This window comes from Lepus europaeus, chromosome 1 (assembly GCF_033115175.1).
Source record: "Lepus europaeus isolate LE1 chromosome 1, mLepTim1.pri, whole genome shotgun sequence".
Classification (NCBI taxonomy): domain Eukaryota; kingdom Metazoa; phylum Chordata; class Mammalia; order Lagomorpha; family Leporidae; genus Lepus; species Lepus europaeus.
In genome coordinates, this window is record NC_084827.1 from 175,713,529 (window position 1) to 175,731,934 (window position 18,406).

General features: G+C 59.1%; 1 protein-coding gene across 1 annotated transcript; it reads left to right on the forward strand.

Moving 5' to 3' along the window:
• Positions 1-5,789: 5,789 nt before the first annotated feature.
• Positions 5,790-15,225, forward strand: SPATA3 (spermatogenesis associated 3). The gene is made up of 5 exons (XM_062202350.1): positions 5,790-5,894; positions 5,952-6,168; positions 9,888-10,059; positions 11,363-11,509; positions 15,164-15,225. The coding sequence occupies exons 1-4, from the start codon at positions 5,790-5,792 to the stop codon at positions 11,469-11,471; spliced, it is 603 nt and encodes a 200-aa protein (XP_062058334.1). The 3' UTR covers positions 11,472-11,509; positions 15,164-15,225.
• Positions 15,226-18,406: the final 3,181 nt, after the last annotated feature.

Genomic DNA, 18,406 nt, shown 5'->3' on the forward strand with positions numbered 1-18,406 from the left:
TGATACCCACAGAAGACTGGAACTGAAGGGACCCAGAACCACTTGGCGCAGCCCCGTCAGCTTAAAGCAGCCCAGGGCTCTGGCTCCCAGCTCCTTCGCACAGGACAGCCTGGCTGAGCCTGCGCCAGGTCCGCCTCCCAGGCCACAGCCTAGTCTGTTCTCACTGCTTTCAGAAGCCGCAGGTGCGACAGCATCCTGGACCCCTGCTTCTTATTTTTATTTTATATTTTAAAGAGTTTTTGTAAGATTTCTTCACTATTTGAAAGTCAGGGCCGGCACCGCGGCTCAATAGGCTAATCCTCCGCCTAGTGGCGCCGGCACACTGGGTTCTAGTCCCGGTCGGGGTGCCGGATTCTGTCCCGGTTGCCCCTCTTCCAGGCCAGCTCTCTGCTGTGGCCTGGGAGTGCAGTGGAGGATGGCCCAACTGCTTGGGCCCTGCACCCCATGGGAGACCAGGAGAAGCACCTGGCTCCTGGCTTCGGATCAGCGCGGTGCACCGGCCACAGCGTGCCGGCTGCGGCGGCCATTGGAGGGTGAATCAACGGCAAAGGATGACCTTCCTCTCTGTCTCTCTCTCACTGTCCACTCTGCCTGTAAAAAAAAAAAAAAAGAAGAAGAAGAAGAAGAAGTCGAAGAAGAAGTCAGAGCTAGAGATAGCGAGACAAAGAGAGATCTCCCATCCACTGGCTCACTCCCCAAATGGCCATAACAGCCAGCATTGGGTCAAACCGAAGCCAGTGTCTTCCTGGTCCCCAACGTGGACAGGGGCCCAGGTACTTGCACCATCTTGCCATCTTCCACTGCTCTTCCCAGCTCCTTAGCACGAAGCTGGATTGGAAGTGGAGCAGCCAGGATAGGAACCGGTGCCTATACAGGATGCCAGAGTAGCAAGCCACGGCTTTACCCGCTATGCCACAACACCAGCTCCTTAAGATTTTATTTGCTAGGCAGAGTGCCAGAGTGATATTTTCCATCTGCTGGTTCACTCCCCATTCCAGCAACTGCCAGGACCAGGCTGGGTAAAACCAGGAGCCAGGAGCTCCATCCAAGTCTCCCACATGGGCGGCAGGGACCCAGCACTCGGGACCCCATCTGCTGCCTCCCAGGTGGTTTTAGCAGGGAGCTGGGTGGCCAGCGCAGAGTGACCTGGACTGGGACCAGGCACTCGGACGTAGGAGGCGGCACCCCAAACTGCGGTCCAACCCACTGCCCCGCAAGCCCCCCGCCCACTGCTTTTCAAATACCCTGGGTGCACCAAACCTTGTATTACCTGGAGACCTGCTCGTAAAACATCCCTCCATGGGATAAAAAGGGAGGTGCGTTTAGAACTCTGCACGCACAAACCGCGGGGAAACCTAGCAGGGTGCGGTCACAGCAGCGCCCCACAGCTGCCTCCTTGGTTTGGAAGATTCCCAAGGAACAGCGGGGTGAAGGCCCCGGCCCACGACGGAAGGGGTAGGGCGCAGGGGTATTGTGACATACTCCGGGCAAGGACAACTCTTCCCCGGGCGAGCGCAGGCCCCGGGCCCATTGGGACAAGGGAGCCGGACCGCGCATGGACCAGGGGCCGGGGCCCCAGGGGGCCCCGCGGGAGGGCGAGGCCGAGGACTCGCCGCAGCATCAGGTCCAGTCCGTGCAGGGCCGCGGCCGCGTGGTGCTGATCAGAGAGTTCTGGAAGCACGAAGACAGCTCTACGACCTTGGAGAACTTTCTGGAGCAGGCCCCGCCGGATCCGCCCGCCGGGCCCTCGTCCAGCGGAGCCCCGAGCTGCCACAGCAGCACCAGCAAAGGCGCCCGGCGGCGGCTCAAGCGCTGCGGCGGCGAGGATTGGACCCGTAGCTCCGACTGCCCGGCCGCCAAGTCCCAGCGCTGCAGCGAGGAGCCGCGGCTCGCCGGGCGCAAGGCGGCGGCCACCTGCCCGCGCGAGGCGCCCGAGGCTTGGCCAGCGACGCCCGCCTCGGCCCGGGAGGCGGCGGCGGCGCCGGGCGGGCCTCCGCCGCAGCCGCGGGAAGAGCGCGGGGCGCAGCTGCTCCTGGTGATGTGCCGCGCCTCGACGCTGAGCACGCAGCTGCCGCGCCTACAGCTGCTCCTGCGGCAGGTGCGCGCCCGCGACCGCCGCCCGCCCGCCGCGCTCGTCGGCGTCGTGGTGCAGCCGCAGCCGGACGAGGAGGCCGAGGCGCGCCGCCGCCTGGAGAGCCTGCTCCGCAGCGTGTTCGCGCCGCACGACGCCGCCGTGGAGGTGCACACGGCCGTGTTCTGCCCCAGCCGCCCCGAGGGCGCCCTGGACGTCCGACGCGCCGCGCCCCCAGCGCACGGGGGCCGCCTGGTGGACCGCGCGACCCAGACGGATGGTGAGGGGCCCGCGGGCGGGGGCTGGGAACGCCCGGTCACTGTGCGCCCCCGAACACGTAGTGCCGCCCCTGCCTGTGCTGCCCACCGCCTCCCCACCCCCAGGAGTGGACAGATCCCGGAAGTCTGAATCCCGTTCCTGGCGCCGCCAGGACCTCTGGGTTCCGTTTTGGGTGGAGATGAACTGAGAGGTCTCACCCTAGTGGTGCTCGCTGGGGCCTCCTACCGTCCAAAGTGGGCAAATGGACCGATTCGAAGGGCTGGCTCTCATGCCCACCCAAGCCACAATGAGAGATTCGGGATTTTCTAAGCAGAGGGGCACCCCAGCCCCTATTCCTCGCTTCTCCCGGTTCTCCCGGGGGATAATAGCTACAACTCAGAGGTGCCTTATGTGATCCAGGCACTGTGCTAAGGACTTGTCACTCTCCTCCTCACAACCACCCTCTGAGGGTGGGTCCCAGTCTACACTGGCGGTTCCTCCCAGCAGGACTCCAGGCCCAGGGGGTTGATCTGTAGTTCTCAGGGCCCTGGGCTGTGGGGTCTTCTGTGAACCCCAGCTCCTTGTCTGTCTGCAGAAGCACCTCTGGCTGCAGGCCCCCAGGGACAGCGGTAGGGACGGGGCCAGTTCTCACGGCCCCCGCCATGCTCCAGCTGCACAGCAGAGCAGGTGTCTTCCTGGACCAGTTTCCCTCCTGACATGTGACGCTGAAGGGCTGGCAGGTGTTGGGACAGATGGTCCCATCCAAGGGCCGGTGCCACCAGGTACTTCTATGTGGAGATGTTCACACCCTAGGGACCTCCTGCCTTCACGTGGCTGGGACGCGTTCTTCCACATCCCCTAAGTAGTCTGGCGCAGCAGGGTTAAAGGCCCCTTGTATAAGGACTGTTGCAGCTTTGGTCTTCCATCTAAGGCTAGAAAACCCCCAGTCCGTGCCAGAAACCAGCGCCTTGGTAGTGAAGTCTCGAGATGTCCCTATCCCCCACACCCACCTGCCACCCATGGGCTAGTGCTCTCTGTCCCCTGCCTACACTCAGGCAATGCCCACAGTGTGCTTGGAGACTTGGGCCCTGTGTGGTCTTCACGGTGTGGAGTTGGAAAGAGAGACAACGGAGCAGGACAGAAAACATCTCAGGGGCATGTCACATGGCGCCCTGGGGCTCTCAGGGAAGGAAGGCTGGCCGCAGCTGGGGACCTCGGGAAGGCTGCCTGTGGAACGGAGCCCCTTGAGATGGGTCTTGACCTTGGAATACGTTTGGACAGCAGTGGGGAGGGGAGTGATGGAGGGGCGGCGTTCCCACAAATGCAGAAGGCTAGGCGTGTGCCGGAGACCGAGTTGCTCACGGTTGGCTAGAGGTCAACATTAGTGGCGTGGTGGCCGGCGAGCCCAGGCAGTGGGCTGTGACAGGTAGCAGGAGGGTTGGTCGGCGAGCCTGGGCAGTGGGCTGTGACAGGTAGCAGCGGGGTGGCAGTGAGCTTGGGCGGTGGGCTGTGACCCTGTCACAGGCTCGGGCTTCCAGGCTAGGGACTTGTGTTTGCGCGGAAGAACTGTGGCAGTGCCGTTGTGCATCGTCTTTCTAGGAAAATCTCTCAACCTGCAAAGCACCCTCTGCCTGCTTCTCAGGACCACCCTTGATCAAAATCCACACGGATCTCCTCTGTGGTCCCAGCAAAACTCCTCCTTCCTCCGCGAGCCTGCCCTCTAGGGTTCTCTGTTTCTCTTTCCTGCTTCTTTGATGCCTAACCGGGAAATTCTGCCTACACCTGTCTGCCTCATCGGATCCATTTAAGTCAGCGGTTCTCAGCCAGGGGCAGTGTGGACACCCCTGCCAGCCCACTGAGCAATGTCTAGAGTTGTTTCTGGCTGTCCTAGGGTGGGTGTCACAGGAGAGGCCAGCGACACTGCTGCGCCTTCCTGCAATACACTGGAGCGTTTCCAGCAGCCAAGATGTCAACAGGTTGGGAAACCCTGATTTAAACCCAATTTGAGGACCTTGGTCAAAACCCAGGCACAGATGCCTGAAAACCCAGTTTTCAGACTTCCAGTCCTGTCTGCTGAATCCCAGCTGGGTTCCTGGCCGGGGTGTCCAGTCTTCAGATCTAAGCGGAATCCCTTTGAGGGATCTGCTTTGACTTAAGGGCATTCCCGTGTCGTAGACTCCCCTGCTCCGCCAAAGTCAATCAAACACTGCTGATCTAAGCGTCCCTTCGCTCTGGTCCTTCATTCCTTGGTCATCTTCAACCCTTGCACTCTGGAGATTTTTGTAATTCATTCATGTAAAAGCCTTATGATGATCTGACTCCCCGGGGGCCCTGAATTGGCGTTTAGCCCTGGCAATGCCGCCACCCCTGTGTGTGGCCTTGGGAAGGCAACTTCCACAAACTTCAGTGTCCTCTTGTGCAGAAGGAGAGTCTAGACCTGGCCTTGCGTGGGGACGGCCTGCTTGGGCCCCTTCCTCTGTAGCTACATCTGCCCTGAGTTCGTCCTGGGGCAGGTGCGTCACCCCCGGCTGCAGTGGTCCTGGGGCCACAGCGCTCACTCACCTGCACGGATGTGGCCTCGGGGAGGGACGTCTGCTGGGAAAGACGATGCGCCGGCTGGGTCATGCTCTTCCCTCTTCCCTCTTCCCTCCTAAGATGAAGAGCACATTGTTAACACAGAGGAAGCCTTATAATCTGCTCCACCCGACCACGCCGGGGTTTGGGGAGCCGACGGTCTGTCGTCACCCCTGTAATGAGTCTGAGAGTGTTCACCTTCTCAGCAGCTCGTACGTTTGTAAGGAAAAAAAAAAAACTGCCAAATATGAGTTTCTTATCAGAGCTGGGACGCCCTCCCCCCACCTCCACCTCCCTGGCTCCTGTCCACCGTGGGGGCTTTGGAGGAAGGGGAAGCTACTCTGAGATGGAAAGAGGCTGTGTGTCGTGGAAGGTTCGGTCTTCAGAGGAGCTCCAGGGCTGCAGGAAAGTTACCAAAAACGCACGGACTGCGTGGTGAGAGCACAGATATTTTGGACGGGAAAGGAGTCCGTGGGAACGGGTGACAGAGCTGTCATTTGGTGAGACAGCTCACCTGGCCTAGGAACGCAGCTGCTGAGGGGTGCCTGCAGGTGGCGCTCCTGTCACAGGATCCAGTTGGCCCAGGCCCTCCCCCTCTCCCTCACCAGGCCTACCCAGGCCAGGGCAGCTGCTGTCACCTGGAGGACCCAGAGCAAAGGCACCAGGCTGGCCGGGCAGAAAGCTGCCCCTGAGCACTGCCCTAGGCGTCACCCTGGCTTTTGTGACCTCACAGGAGGAGAGGGTGACTGTTGTGTGCAGTGGGGCCTGGGGCCAGTCAGAGGCCAGAATCGCACCCCGAGGGCAGAGGGCCGCTGGGCCCCTCTAGGAGGGAGCCAGGGATTAGGCAGCTCCATGTAGGTCCACGTTTGGGTTGGGAGGCCCCACCATGAAGAAGGTCAAGAAGAAACGATCAGAGGCCAAACGCCACCGGGACTCCAACTCTCAGCATGCCAGCTCCAACTCCACGCCACAGCAGCCCAGCCTGGAGAGCGTGCAGCAGCCGCAGCCACTGCAGCCAGCGCAGCAGCAGCCGCCGCCACGCCCCGAGACCACCCCTGCCCCGCAGCTGCCTCGCCCGGAGGCCGCTCCCCTGCAACCTCGCCCAGTGTCCGCTCCCCAACAGCCCACGGCCCAGGCGCCTCCAGACCCCGAGAGCCGCCACTCCTCTGGGAGCCTGTTGTCTCCGGACAGTAACGCCAAGCCAGCCCCGCACTCCCGGAAAACGAGCGGACAGCCTTCCAGCTCCGGCAGTTCCCGGAAGTCAGGTGGGCAGCTGTCCCAGCTTCTCTGCCCAGGGAGCCCCCGGGCCACCCCTGAGGCCTCTGGAGGGGCGGTGATGGGAGCTGAGCACGTGTTCTGGAACTGTGCCCTTGCGGGTACTGAAGGTTTCTCTCTTATCTTGGCCTGGGAAACCAGAAGTCCTGGTTTTTGTGGTCCTGCTGTGGGAGACATTCATGCACAGGCATTCACCGCTATCTTGGCTTCTTGGTAATACCGGGCCATCAAGTCAGCAGGGCCTTGTGACTGCTGAAAAACGGCAATCGAGGCCGAATTCGTAGCCATAGATGTTTCAGCTGTAGATTAGGTCCTGATTTCCCGTGTCCACATCAGGCTGTCCTCGTGGGCTGGAGAGATGTCTAACAAACCAGTCTGAAGAAGATGGTGCAGGGTGGTGGGAAATGAGGGGGTCCGGGGGAGGTGAGAGCCAGGTGGCGTATGGGGGTTGGAGGAGGTGACCTGTCTGCTGGGAGAGGTGAGCCGACCTCGGTGCTGCAACCACCCCCACCCCCGGACCACCCCCCCTCTCCCGCCATGGTCCGATGAAGGCCCAGGGGCAGGCCAGCCAGAGAAGGAGGAGTCCCAGCTCAGTTTTAGTTTCAGACAAGCAGCACATGACTGTCTTAGTTTGTGTGTCCCAAGTATCGCATGGACATCCTGCAGTTTCATTTGCTAAACCGGCCACCCTCCCAGAGGGGGCACGGGAGACAGATGGATTCCCGCTTAACATAAAAGCTTTCCAACGGTGAGCTCTGTCTGGAAATGGGACGGTTATCTGGGAAAAGTGGCTCCCATCTTCTTGGCGAGCCGAACGGAGTCTGAATAAACGCTGGATTGTGTAGCGGGAACTCAAGTGGGCTGCTTGGTGCTACTAGCAATAACGGTGATGGCTAACATCTGTCACCGAGCGTGTCCCGTGCAGCCAGCATTCGGGTCACCACCTTTTATCTGTCGGCCTATCCCGGGGGTATAGTGTGGCGTCTGTTGTATGGATGGGAAACAGGCTCACGGGGGTCGGACAAGTCCCCCCGGAGCAGCACTGACTCCAGGATGCTCACAGCGCTGGCTGTTCCATCCCAAGAGGCCTGCTGCCCCCCCCCCCCCGTAGGAAGATGGTCCCTGTGTGATCTTCCCTGGCATCTGCCCTGAGCCAGTGCCCATGGCTCCATGGCCCTGAGCAGGCCATAGCTTATTTCCCTCTGGGATGGCTTGGGCTTAAAAAAAATGAGCCGTGCGAGTGACAGTGCTCCATCCAAGGAAGTGCCAAGTCAGCGACATTCCTGTGGCTGGAAATCAACCTGTGTTTTTTTTTTTTTTTTTTTAAGATTTATTTATTTATTTGAAAGGCAAAGTTACAGAGAGGCAGAGGGAGGGAGGGAGGGAAGGAAGTAGGGAGAGAGAGAGAGAGAGAGAGAGACAGAGAGAGAGGTCTTCCATCCTCAAATGGTTGCAACAGCCGGAGCGGGGCTGACCCGAAGCCAGGAGCCAAGAGCTTCCTCCAGGTCTCCACATGGGTGCAGGGGCCCAAGGACTTGGGCCATCTTCTACTGCTTTCCCAGGCCATAGCAGAGAGCTGGATCAGAAGTGGAGCAGCCAGGATTCAAACCAGCATCCATATGGGATGCCAGCACTGCAGACCAGGGCTTTAACCTGCTACACTACAGCACCAGCTCCCAATCTGTTCTTGACATTATGGGATGCCTTTGAGTTTATACAGCGTGTTGCATATATCATGGTCATCGACCACCAAGATGAACCTTTCTGTATTAAGGCCTTCAGAACTGGAATCTGTAGGAAGCCAAACATTCTATTCCTGAATCTTTTAAAGAGTGCATGAAACTTGTGTCCAGAGAGGAGCAGAGGGAGAAACGCTGGAGGCTCATCTGTGGTCCCGCTGGACGTCCTACACTTCTTCCGAAGGGATTTCCCCCTTTGAACCAGAGTGGGAAGAAAGGCTGGAGATTTTTTTGTATGTGGAAAATGGTGTAGCCCAAGAAACTACAAGCCTCCTACCAAGGCTGTCATCACAAACACAGGCAATCACAAGTGCTGAGAGCAGGTGGAGGATTGGGATCCTCGTGCTGTGTGGGTAGTGAGGCAGCCGCTATGGGAGGCAGCATGGAATTGTCCCAGGGAACATGGAGTTACATGGCCTGGGTGTATAGCCAGGAGAATTCACAAACCGTACGGCCACACAAACACGTGCACGTGAGTGTTCAGAGCAGCAACATCACAGAAAGTGGCAACAACCCAAATTTCCATCACCCGATGAGCGGACAAACAAAAGGTGGCATGAAGTACTGCTTGCAAGATGACGCGCCGACCCATGCCGCAACACGGATGAACCTTAAAAACCTTAGGCTAAGCGAAAGAAGCCAGTCCCTCCAAGCACAAACGCCGTAGGATCCCATTCTTGCAAATGTCAAGAGCAGGCAGATTTATTGCCGAGGACTGGGGTGGGGTAGGGGGAGGGGGAAGCTGTTCCGGAATTAGATGACAGTGACGAGAGGATACTGAAGTCAAGGAATTAGACAGCCTCTGTACGGAGGTGCGTGTAAGGTTGATTAGGGCAGAACGTGACTCACATAGGCTTGGGGAGTGTTCCAAAGTGGTCAGATGCTGGGATGTATGTATCCCATGAGAACAAAAGTTCCTTTGCCCTTACCCAGTGAGCACACGTTGGTTTGGCCCCGAGAAGTAGGCTTGAGGTAAGGGAGGGCCGACTGCCCACAGCTTGGAGATGACCTAGAGCCGCGGATTTTAAGGACATTCCAGGACCAGATGTGAGAAGGAACGTGGGTGTCGCAGGACCTCGCGGTGCTGTTCCAGACGGCTACGACGTGTTACCCAGCCAGACTGAGCCGAGACCCCTGTCCGAGGGTCTCAGCAGACGCCCCTCTGCGGTGCTCTGCAGGCTGTTCAGGGGCAGTTCGTTCTGACTCAACACTCTAAGGGTCAATCTTCGGACCTGGGAAATACCCAGCCGGAAATTCGCTTTCCCAACAGCAGAGGGCGCCGTCCCTGAGTTCTGTTGGAATCTGCAGCAGAGGACAGATAAGGCAGGTTCCTTTGGGGTGGTGTTTCCAGGACTGCACGCCAGAGCAGGGGGTGCCTTCTGAGGCCATCAGCACACACCCGTCGACAGAACAAGGCTGGCCTCGTACCGGGAACCTCGGCGCTGCCTCTCGTGGGGTGCGCAGTCTTGCTCGCGTCGCTTCCTGCCGATCTGCATGGCAAGAGTCCCCCACCCCCACCCCGGACTGCAGAGTTGGCAATAACCTTGACTTGAAGTCCACGGCCAGGATCTCCTTGCTGCAAAGCCTCCGTTTCCTTATTTATAGAACGAGACTGAGTCAGAAGCCACTTGGGCCAATTCAGAGAGGGGGATAAGGATGGGAAGTGGACACACTGGTGTCCTTAGTACAGCTGCTGGTGCCAGGTGCACCCCAGGGTGTAAAACAGCCATTTTCCATCGTGCGTAGTTTCTCTCCCGTCTGGTAAGAGAACAGTTTCCGGAAGAGCTGTCCCGCGTGGGCAGTTCCAACTCGAAACCCTGATGTTGCCTTTATCAAGTCTAGAGTCTCCCCAGGTCACCCTGCATCACCACGGCTGCAGGTGGATTCTTCTGGGATGGTCTTCCAGGCTGCCCCCACGGCCTCCCGGAAGCAGGTGCACCCCGCAACTCTCTCCTTCTCTGTCCACCTAGGGCAGCTGACTTGTTCGAGCCCACGTTCCTGCCCCTGTGCTGCTTGCCCGGGCAGCTCTGCTTGCTGGCGACGTCTGGGGCTGTGCCACAGCCGTATCTTCGATGTCCTTCTGCCTCGAGACTGGCAGCTCGTGCCAGGGAGAGGATGCCCAAGCCTCCTCACCTTCTACAGGTTCCGGAGCGTGTGGGGGGCTGGAGCCCCGGGGCACTCGGTTCCCAGGGCCAGGCTGTGTCCCCAGCGGCCACGCGCTATCTTCCTCCGGGAAGCCTTGCCACTTCCTGGGGTCGGCAGTCCAGGCCCTTGCCCTCCTGGGGAACCCACGCCCCTACCCAGAGAGGAGCCGGTTTTCCTGCTTGCTGGGAACGGCTCCTACAGGGCTTTCTCTTTCCTCTTCTGCATCCATGCTGGTGGATGAGGGCTTCCAGCTCTTGCCTTGTGTGTTGGTTTCCCTCAGGGCGTTTGTTGCTAGGAAGGAATTCTGACTCCACAGCACAGCACACCCTCATCCCTGCCTGGGTGTGCCAGGCTGTCTCTGGGCGTCTTGTACCTGCTGGCGGCATCCCCTAAGGCGTCACCCATGCTATCTGCCCTTCATTTCTTTTGCACAAAGCTCCCATGAGTCCAGGCTGCTGCTGCCTTGGGTGGCAGGTCCCATCCATGTCCAGGGAGGCCCCACCCCCGCCCCCACCCCGCCCACCGCTCCCAGCATCCCCTGCCTGCTGGTATCACTGCCTACCTGCTCCGGGTTGTGCGATGGGTTGATGCAGGGAAGCAGCGGCATAGGCCTCCAGGTGCAAGAGGGAAACAGGAACAGAGACTTTAGCCTTAGAGTGTTAGAGATGGAGCTGTGACACAGCACAGCGCGGCTTCCACACCAGGCCGAGCCTGCCTCTGCCCTGGGCTCCAGGGGCCCGTGGTCATCATCCTGTTCCCATCTGAGCATCCTTGCCAGGATATTTGCCTTCTCAGCAGATTGTAGTGTTGGCTTTTGGCTTTCAATGCACACTCACATTTAACGAGGACCTGCTCCTGTAGGATTTTTTATCGAAATGGATATGGGCACTTTTGCAAGCTTTCATGCAGTTATTGGCCTAATCACCCCCTCTGCCTTGTAGTGGAGCCATGACCTCCTGGGGGCCCTCAGGGAGGACCCCAACCTCCGAGCGTTGTTGTGAGGCTTGTGGAAGACACTGGGAGTGAGGTGCTTAGCACATGGCCTGGCCCACGGCAGCCTCGACGACTCTGTCACCTGCCCCCTGCCCTCCCCGCACCCCCGAGTGCCAGGGCAGCCGGCATCCCGGGCCCACTCATCCTCCGGCCCCACGGGTCTTGTGGCAGGGACTCGTGGGCATTCAGTGTTCCCTTGGGAGGAAGTGGACAGGGTGGAGATGGGGGCCCCCTCATGTCCACCTGGTCCGGCCGTGGTCGGGCACCCCAGCCCGATTCCCACACCCCGCTGTCCTGTGCTTCACAGACGACCTTCAAGAAAACACTCATCCGGACATCGTAACTCACGTGCTCCATGCCCTCGGGACTGTGGCTGTGGCTCTGGGGGCCCTGGGAGCTGCCTACTACATCGCTGAATCCTTGTGAACAAGCCCCCAGGCCCTCGGTCCGGCAGGTGGGTGCACCCCCCCCCCCCCTGAGAACAAGGCCGCTCAGCCCTAGGCAGCCCCGGGTGCTCTGGATCCCGTTACTGACCTCATCCTTGCTCCCTGGGACAGTCCCCCGTCACAGGTGCTAGCTGGGAGGTCATGGGAGGGGTGGGCAGAGTTCCTGTCCCTGCTCAGAGCTTGTCCTTGGAGCTTTCTCCCTGCCTCCTTTCCTGCCACTTCCGGTCCTACCTACCCTAGGCCCCCTCCGGCCACCCCAGCTCTGTGCTGTCTGCCTTCCCCATCACTGTCCTCTCCGCTGGCCCCCAGAAGCAGAGCCAGAAACAGGGGTTGCAGGCCCAGGATTTATTGAGGACTTGCTCCTGGGGGAAAGGCAGGGGGGTGCAGCAAGAGAGAGCCACAGCCTGACCCCTTGGCGGGCCCTGGAACACAAGGAGGCAAGTGGCTTGCTCCTTGGCGCCCTCTGTCGGTCACCCCTGGAAGAACCAGGCGAATGCGGCCACGGTTGTCTGTGGCGACAGCGGCTCCCGCCAGGCAGGGAGCGATTTCCTGGGGAAGGGGGCAGCTCTCAGAGGTGAGTAGCCCAAGTCCAGAACGCACAGGCGCTGGTGCAGAGCCCAGCTAGGGGATGTAGGTGGAGCACCACGAGCATCCACAGCCGTACCCACTCCCACGGCCACACTGGGTGAATGCTTACTCTAAGTGATGGTGTTGGTGGGTGAGGGTGGGGGCGGTGGGCGGGGTCATGGGAGCATTTCAGCCCTCCTCCCCAGCCTCCAGCAGTCACAGAAGGGGACAGGTAATGGCCACAGCGCCCCCGCATGGTGCTGGGAGCAGGTGCGGGGAACAGGGAGAGCTGAGCATCTTCTGGGGCTGTGCCACCTACGGAGGGGGCATTCATGGGAGAGGACTAGGAGCGCCCGGAGCTTCAGGAAGTGCGCAGTTCAGAGCCTCAGTTTCCTCATCTGTAACTAGGGACAATAACGGTGCCCTCCTCCTGGGACTGTGGGGACTGATAAGAGCTGGTCATGTGACTTCTCTCTGGGGCTTGGAGGAAGAGGCTGGGTTTGGAGCCGGGGCTGGTGCGTTCCAGCCAACTCTGCCACCTGAATATTGGGTGCCGAGGACACGCCTCTGAGCCTCTGGACAGGGTCATCCCCAGCGGGGAGAATGAGAGCTACCTCCAAGGGCAGGGGCTGTGCGGGATGCCGGGGCAGGGCCTGGGCCGGGCGGCGGCCAGACATTGGTCACGGCAGCTGGAGCACTTGGTCTTCTGGATCCTGCAGCGGCGCTCAGAACTGGAGGTGGGCGGAACTGGGGCCGGAAAGCCCTTAGCACCCGGGCTGTCCCCGCCTCCTTGTTAAGGGCAGATAATTACAGCAAAGCTCTCACTGTGGTGGTGCGGGTGGGGGGAATGCGCGTTAAGACACTTGGCACAGGCCTGGAGTGGGACAAACACACAACATAGGAGCTACATCATCATCGTCATCACCATCATCATCTCTCACCTCGGGGTTCCCAAACTTCCCCGACCTTTGACACCTATAATGTCACTCCATGTTTTCTTTACATTATCTTACTGTTCAACTTAAATGCACTTATCTTCATTTTTATTGATTTGAAAGGCAGAGAGACAGAGATGTTCCATCCAACATGGTGGTGGAAACCTAAATACTTGGGCCATCATCTGCTGCCTTCCCGGGGTGCACATTAGCAGGACGTTGGAATTGGGAGCAGAGGCGGGACTCAAACCCAGGCACTTGGATATGGGATGCAGAGTCTTAACCGCGGTGCCAAACCCCTGCCTTTTGGTGCATGTATTTTAAAAGGCATCTCAATGGAAACTTCCATCACTCACTGTAAACAGACTAGCGGGAACTATAAACACTCAACGAGGGAAACGCTTGGGAATTCCAGCGGACACAGGCACCTGATGGTGTCGCAGCCTTCAAGGCTGAGGGCTCTGTGTCCAAATCGTGAGCAGCAGGTGCTAGGTGCTGAGCCAGGCCGGACCCGAGCCCAGACTCTGCACGCCAGCCAGAGGGTTGACGGCTGATGGAAGTGGGCCCCACTGCTTAACATGGTGTCCAATACCCCAAAGCAGAGTTCAGGGGTCCCTGAGCCCTGGGGGGATGCATCAGGAGATGGAGGAGGTGTGGTGGGTGGTGGGGGGAGAGGACGGGAAGGGAAAGGAGACCGGGAGAGGAAAGGACGGGACTGGAGTTGGCCCTGGGCGTGGCGTGGGCGAGCTGGGTTCGGATCTTCCCATCCCTTTGCCTGTCCGTGTGACTAATTGAAGGTCTGTACTGGTGGCAAACGAGGCTTCGCACGGTCCTGTCTCCACCGCATGGCCCGGGCTGCATGTTGGCCTCTAGAGACCTCTTGTGTTGGGACTGGGTCATGGCTGCCATCACTCACAGCACCCAGAGTCCTACAGGTTCAGTGTCACAGCCGCCCACTGCCAAGCCCCTTTCTTCTGCCCCAAGCAGTGACACCAGGGACTTCTCTTTCTGCACTTGGGGCTCCCAGAGGCCCAGGGATTGGACACAGAGTTAGGGTGTGGCCCCAGGGGCCACATGAAACCACGCAGGGGACAGATTGACTCTGGGTCAGAGCTGCTGTGGGACAGCTCAGCACAGCTGAAGGAGGCGCCAGTCATGGGCACAGGCTCCTCCCCAGCCCCCCCCCCCCCCAGCCTTGCTGGTGGCTCCCCACGTGACCTGCTGCTTTTGCTGCACTGCCAGTAACTGCCTGGGACGCAGTGGAGCGACCGATCCCATAGGCAGGGAGCCGTTTGAGGGGTGCTGGAAGCACCCTGCAGGCTCCAGTCTCACCTCTGCCAGAGCCCAGGTTGTGGGGTCGCGTCCGTGTCTCAATCACTGTACACTTTGGGACAGAGGAGTCTTCTGAGAGCGCCACCAGCAAGGGTCAGGGAAAGCCAGGGGGGATGAGTCGTAGTGACCGGATTAGACCAGCCTGGGTCTCCGCTCAGGGCTGGGACTGGGCTGGCTTCCCCCCAGCGTGGCCGAGAGGAGTGAGATTCAAACCAGTCGAGGCCCCTGCCAGCGAGGAAGAAGCAAGATAAGTGGGAGGGGCAGCCGCCAACAGGCAGAAGTCTTTGGAAGGCGATTTGGTGGCTGTTTGCAGGATGGACTTGACAGGGCGGGGCTTGCTGGCTCCAGGCCCTGGGAAGCTGTGCTGGGGCCAATGAAGGCGCCCTGAGCCATAGGAGAGCAGTGTTGGGAGAGGGGGTGCTTCATGGAAAAGGAGCAGGGACGAGTCTTTGGCTTTTAATGCACCTGCTGAGGGAGGATGGGCCAATTTTAGGAATGTCTAAAAGCATCTTTGCCCAAGGAGCATGAACTCGCCGTCATGGCTCACCTCTGGGGCCTGGAGTCTGTGTGGTGGCCGCCGGGGGCTCCTGGGGGAGGGGTAGGACCAGAGGAAGCCCCTGGTGCTGAGTGGGCACTTTGCAAAGGGCTTTACAGCCAGCCGGAGGGGAAAAGCACTCCCTGCCCGTGTGCAGAATGGGGGAAATTTGCATGCCAAATAATTCTGCGGATGGCTCAGGGGGGCTGTGGGGGGTGTGAAGCTGGCCAGCCCTGAGCGCCCAGCGCCCGGAGTCAGCCGAGCTAACGATTCTGCCCTCGTTTCTCCTACAGATCCACTTTCCATCTACGGATCTCACCTGTCACCAAAATAAAGCCAAAAAAAGAAAAAAAAGGATTCTGTTCCTTTAGTGTGTTTCCTCGAGATGCCAAAGCGGGACTGGGTGATGGGTCCGGAGGTCAGGTTGGGGGCGGGGGATGGGGAGGAGGCCTTGGGCACTGTCTGAGCCGCAGGTGAAACAGAGTGGGGGGTGGGGAGCCTGTTTTTCCTGTTTGGAGCCCTAGACTCAAGGAGGAGCCTCTTTCTGTGCGAATCCTTTCCCTCTAAAAGGAGGATTTACAAAGCAGGTGCGGAAGTGCGGGCGCCTTCTCAGGCCTGCATGTGGGAGTACAGAGGCCCTGTGCCCAGAACTCTACTGCTCTGGGAAATGACTCCTTGGGCTCCACCTGGCCTGGTGGCGACGTGGCCTGCAGCCTTGTGGTCAGTCCTGGTGCCTGGTGCCTGGTGGGCTTTTCTGTCTAGCTCCCGAAAAGCCAAGGCGGGAGCCTTAGTTCAAGGTGATCCAGCAAACACCATCAGGGGAGGGAGGACAAACAGGGCAGAGCGGACAGTCAAGCAGGGGAGAGGGGACGAGAGTGGACATGTGGCGCAGCGGATGAGGTGCCACTTGGGTGGCCACATCCCGTATCAGCGTGCCTGAGTTTGTCTCAGCTCCACGCGTGATTCCAGCCTCCTGCTGATGAGCACCCTGGGAGGCAGCAGGTGAGGCTCAGTGGTTGGGTCCCTGCCACCCCAGAATGAGTTCCCAGCTCCTGGCTTGGGTCTGGCCCAGTTACTGCCGGCATCTGGGGAGTCAACCAGGGGGTGGAAGGTCTCTGTGTCTGTCTCATATAAAATAAAATACATCAAAAAATAGAGAGCAAGCCGGGTCAGGGGCCACTGTAGGTACCTGGAGTCTGATCCTGGTGGGGCCATCCTTAGGGACAGTAGAATACACCCCACACCACAGAGTGACCCTGCCCCAAGGGGACAGCTGGAGATTTACACCCCCACCCCATCCTTGGGGAAGAAGCCCCCAGGCACAGAAATGCAGAAGTTGGAGCTTGGGAGCCGGCCAAGGCGGCTGAAGCTGTAGCCAAGGGAGAATGGTGCTGGACAGAGTGAGGGCCAGAGTAACGCGTGTGAGGGATGTACAAAGCCATGAGCAGGGCACCTGCTGCCCCTCTAAGACGTGGTCAGGCCAGCACTCTGCAGGACCCTTGGGGAGGCAGACAGCTGGTCTACCTGCAGCAGCCTAGGGGGGATTGGGCAGGATGGTCCAGGCTGGCTCCCAGGACCCCCACAGCCCACCCACCACCTCCTAATATCAGGCAGGCACCTGCTGGTTTAGGAGGGGGTACCCTGAACTGATAGCAACCTGCTCTGAGAAGCCAGCCTCCTGAAGAATGTCCACTTCCGGGGAGGGGGTCGTGCTGGGGTCCTGTCCTGGCTGCAGGTTGGGTTGAAGGGGATTGTAGACATGGTGAAGAGGACCAGCCACAGCTGCTGCTCTGGACGGCCCAGCCCCTCTGAAGACACTCAGTCCCTTCCGTGCCATTGAAGGACTTGTACTTGTGAAAATTGTAAAAATTTACCAGAGCCTAACCTGCTGAAAAACAAGGAAGTTTCAAGAAAGGTCAGCTAGAAAGTTTCAAGAAAGGTCAGTTTCTGGGAAACTGCAACTTAGCAGATAACAGGGAATACCAGTTTGGAAACCCCCCTTGTGCAATGGTTAAGATAAATAAAACTGATGTGTACTGAGATAAGTAAAACTGCTGTATACTAAGTTAAGTGTAATTACTGTAAACAAAAACCCCATTCCCAGGCCGGCGCCGCGGCTCACTAGGCTAATCCTCCGCCTTGCGGTGCCGGCACACCGGGTTCTAGTCCCAGTTGGGGCGCTAGATTCTATCCCGGTTGCCCCTCTTCCAGGCCAGCTCTCTGCTGTGGCCAGGGAGTGCAGTGGAGGATGGCCCAAGTCCTTGGGCCCTGCACCCCATGGGAGACCAGGAGAAGCACCTGGCTCCTGCCATCGGATCAGCGCGGTGCGCCGGCCGCAGCGCGCTACCGCAGCGGCCATTGGAGGGTGAACCAACGGCAAAAGGAAGACCTTTCTCTCTGTCTCTCTCTCACTATCCACTCTGCCTGTCAAAAAAAAAAAAAAAAAAAAAAAAAAAAAAAAAAAAAAAAACCATTCCCCTTTGTATTCACTTGCTTAAGATAATTTTGTGGTTTTTGCCTTTAAATACTGCCTGTAACCCTCGTCCAGTACCTCACTCTCTCAGGAGGGAGGGGTCTGTTTTGAGCAAAACGTAAATAAACTGCCTCTTGTGTTTGCATCGCCGGTGTCCGGAGTCTGAATTTCTGGGTCACCAGGGTGCTACCCAGGACCCCGCCAGCTTTGGGTCCTTCACCATGTTAGTGAGGTCCCTTCTGCAGTAAATGACAGACAACCTGACACAAAGCAGCCGGAGCCAAATGAGAACGCATCAACTCCTATGAAGCTCTGAAGAGTTGGGGTTCAGATAGGGCTCACTCCAGGGCTCAGGCTGCACCCCCAGGGCCCATTGCTCTCTCTGCTTTTGCAGAGTTGGTTCCACTCTATTTGCAGGCTCCCATGGTCAAGGCTTGCAGGGGAGGTGAGCAGCCTGCCTCCCACAGCGAAGGACACCGTGGCTCAGGCACCCACGGCGCTGTACCGGAAGTGCAGCACCCTCACTCACCAGGCCATAGCTCCACCGCCGCCCTTGGAACTGAGCCTAAACCCCAGGGAAAATGTGCAGGCTGACAAGCAGGGAAGGAAAGGTTCCATCATGGTGGCTAACCTGTCACCAAAAGCAATGAGGACGGATGCTGGGCAGCTGTGGGCAGCACATGCATCCACTGTGGGGAGGGGCAGCTGCAACTCAGACCGCCACCCTTCCCCTCCACCACCACCAGGTGCCCAGAATGAATGCTGCAGCGGCCAGGAGAGGGACCTCCAACTGCCCTGGCCGTTGCAATCCCCAGGGAAACATGGGGCCGAGCTGCTTGTCAGGTGACTGGGGATGCTGTGGGTTGTTGGTGATCAAGAATTCAATGCATAGGACAGTCCCCACAATAAGGGAAGGTCCTGGTGATGGCTCAAGTAGTTGCATCCCTGCCACCCAGGTGGGAGACTCGGATTGAGTTCCCAGCTCCTGGCTTCAACCTGGCCCAGCCCCAGGCATCGCAGGCATTTGGAGAGTGAAGCAGAAGAGCTCTGGCTTTCTCTTCCC

Bases quoted from the DNA above. Each gene is read 5' to 3' on its own strand.
- SPATA3 (XM_062202350.1), top strand. From the start codon at position 5,790: ATGAAGAAGGTCAAGAAGAAACGATCAGAGGCCAAACGCCACCGGGAC. The intron at 6,169-9,887 runs GTGGGCAGCTGT...CTGTCCACCTAG, and splicing joins CGGCAGTTCCCGGAAGTCAG to GGCAGCTGACTTGTTCGAGC. The intron at 10,060-11,362 runs GTTCCGGAGCGT...TGTGCTTCACAG, and splicing joins AGCCTCCTCACCTTCTACAG to ACGACCTTCAAGAAAACACT.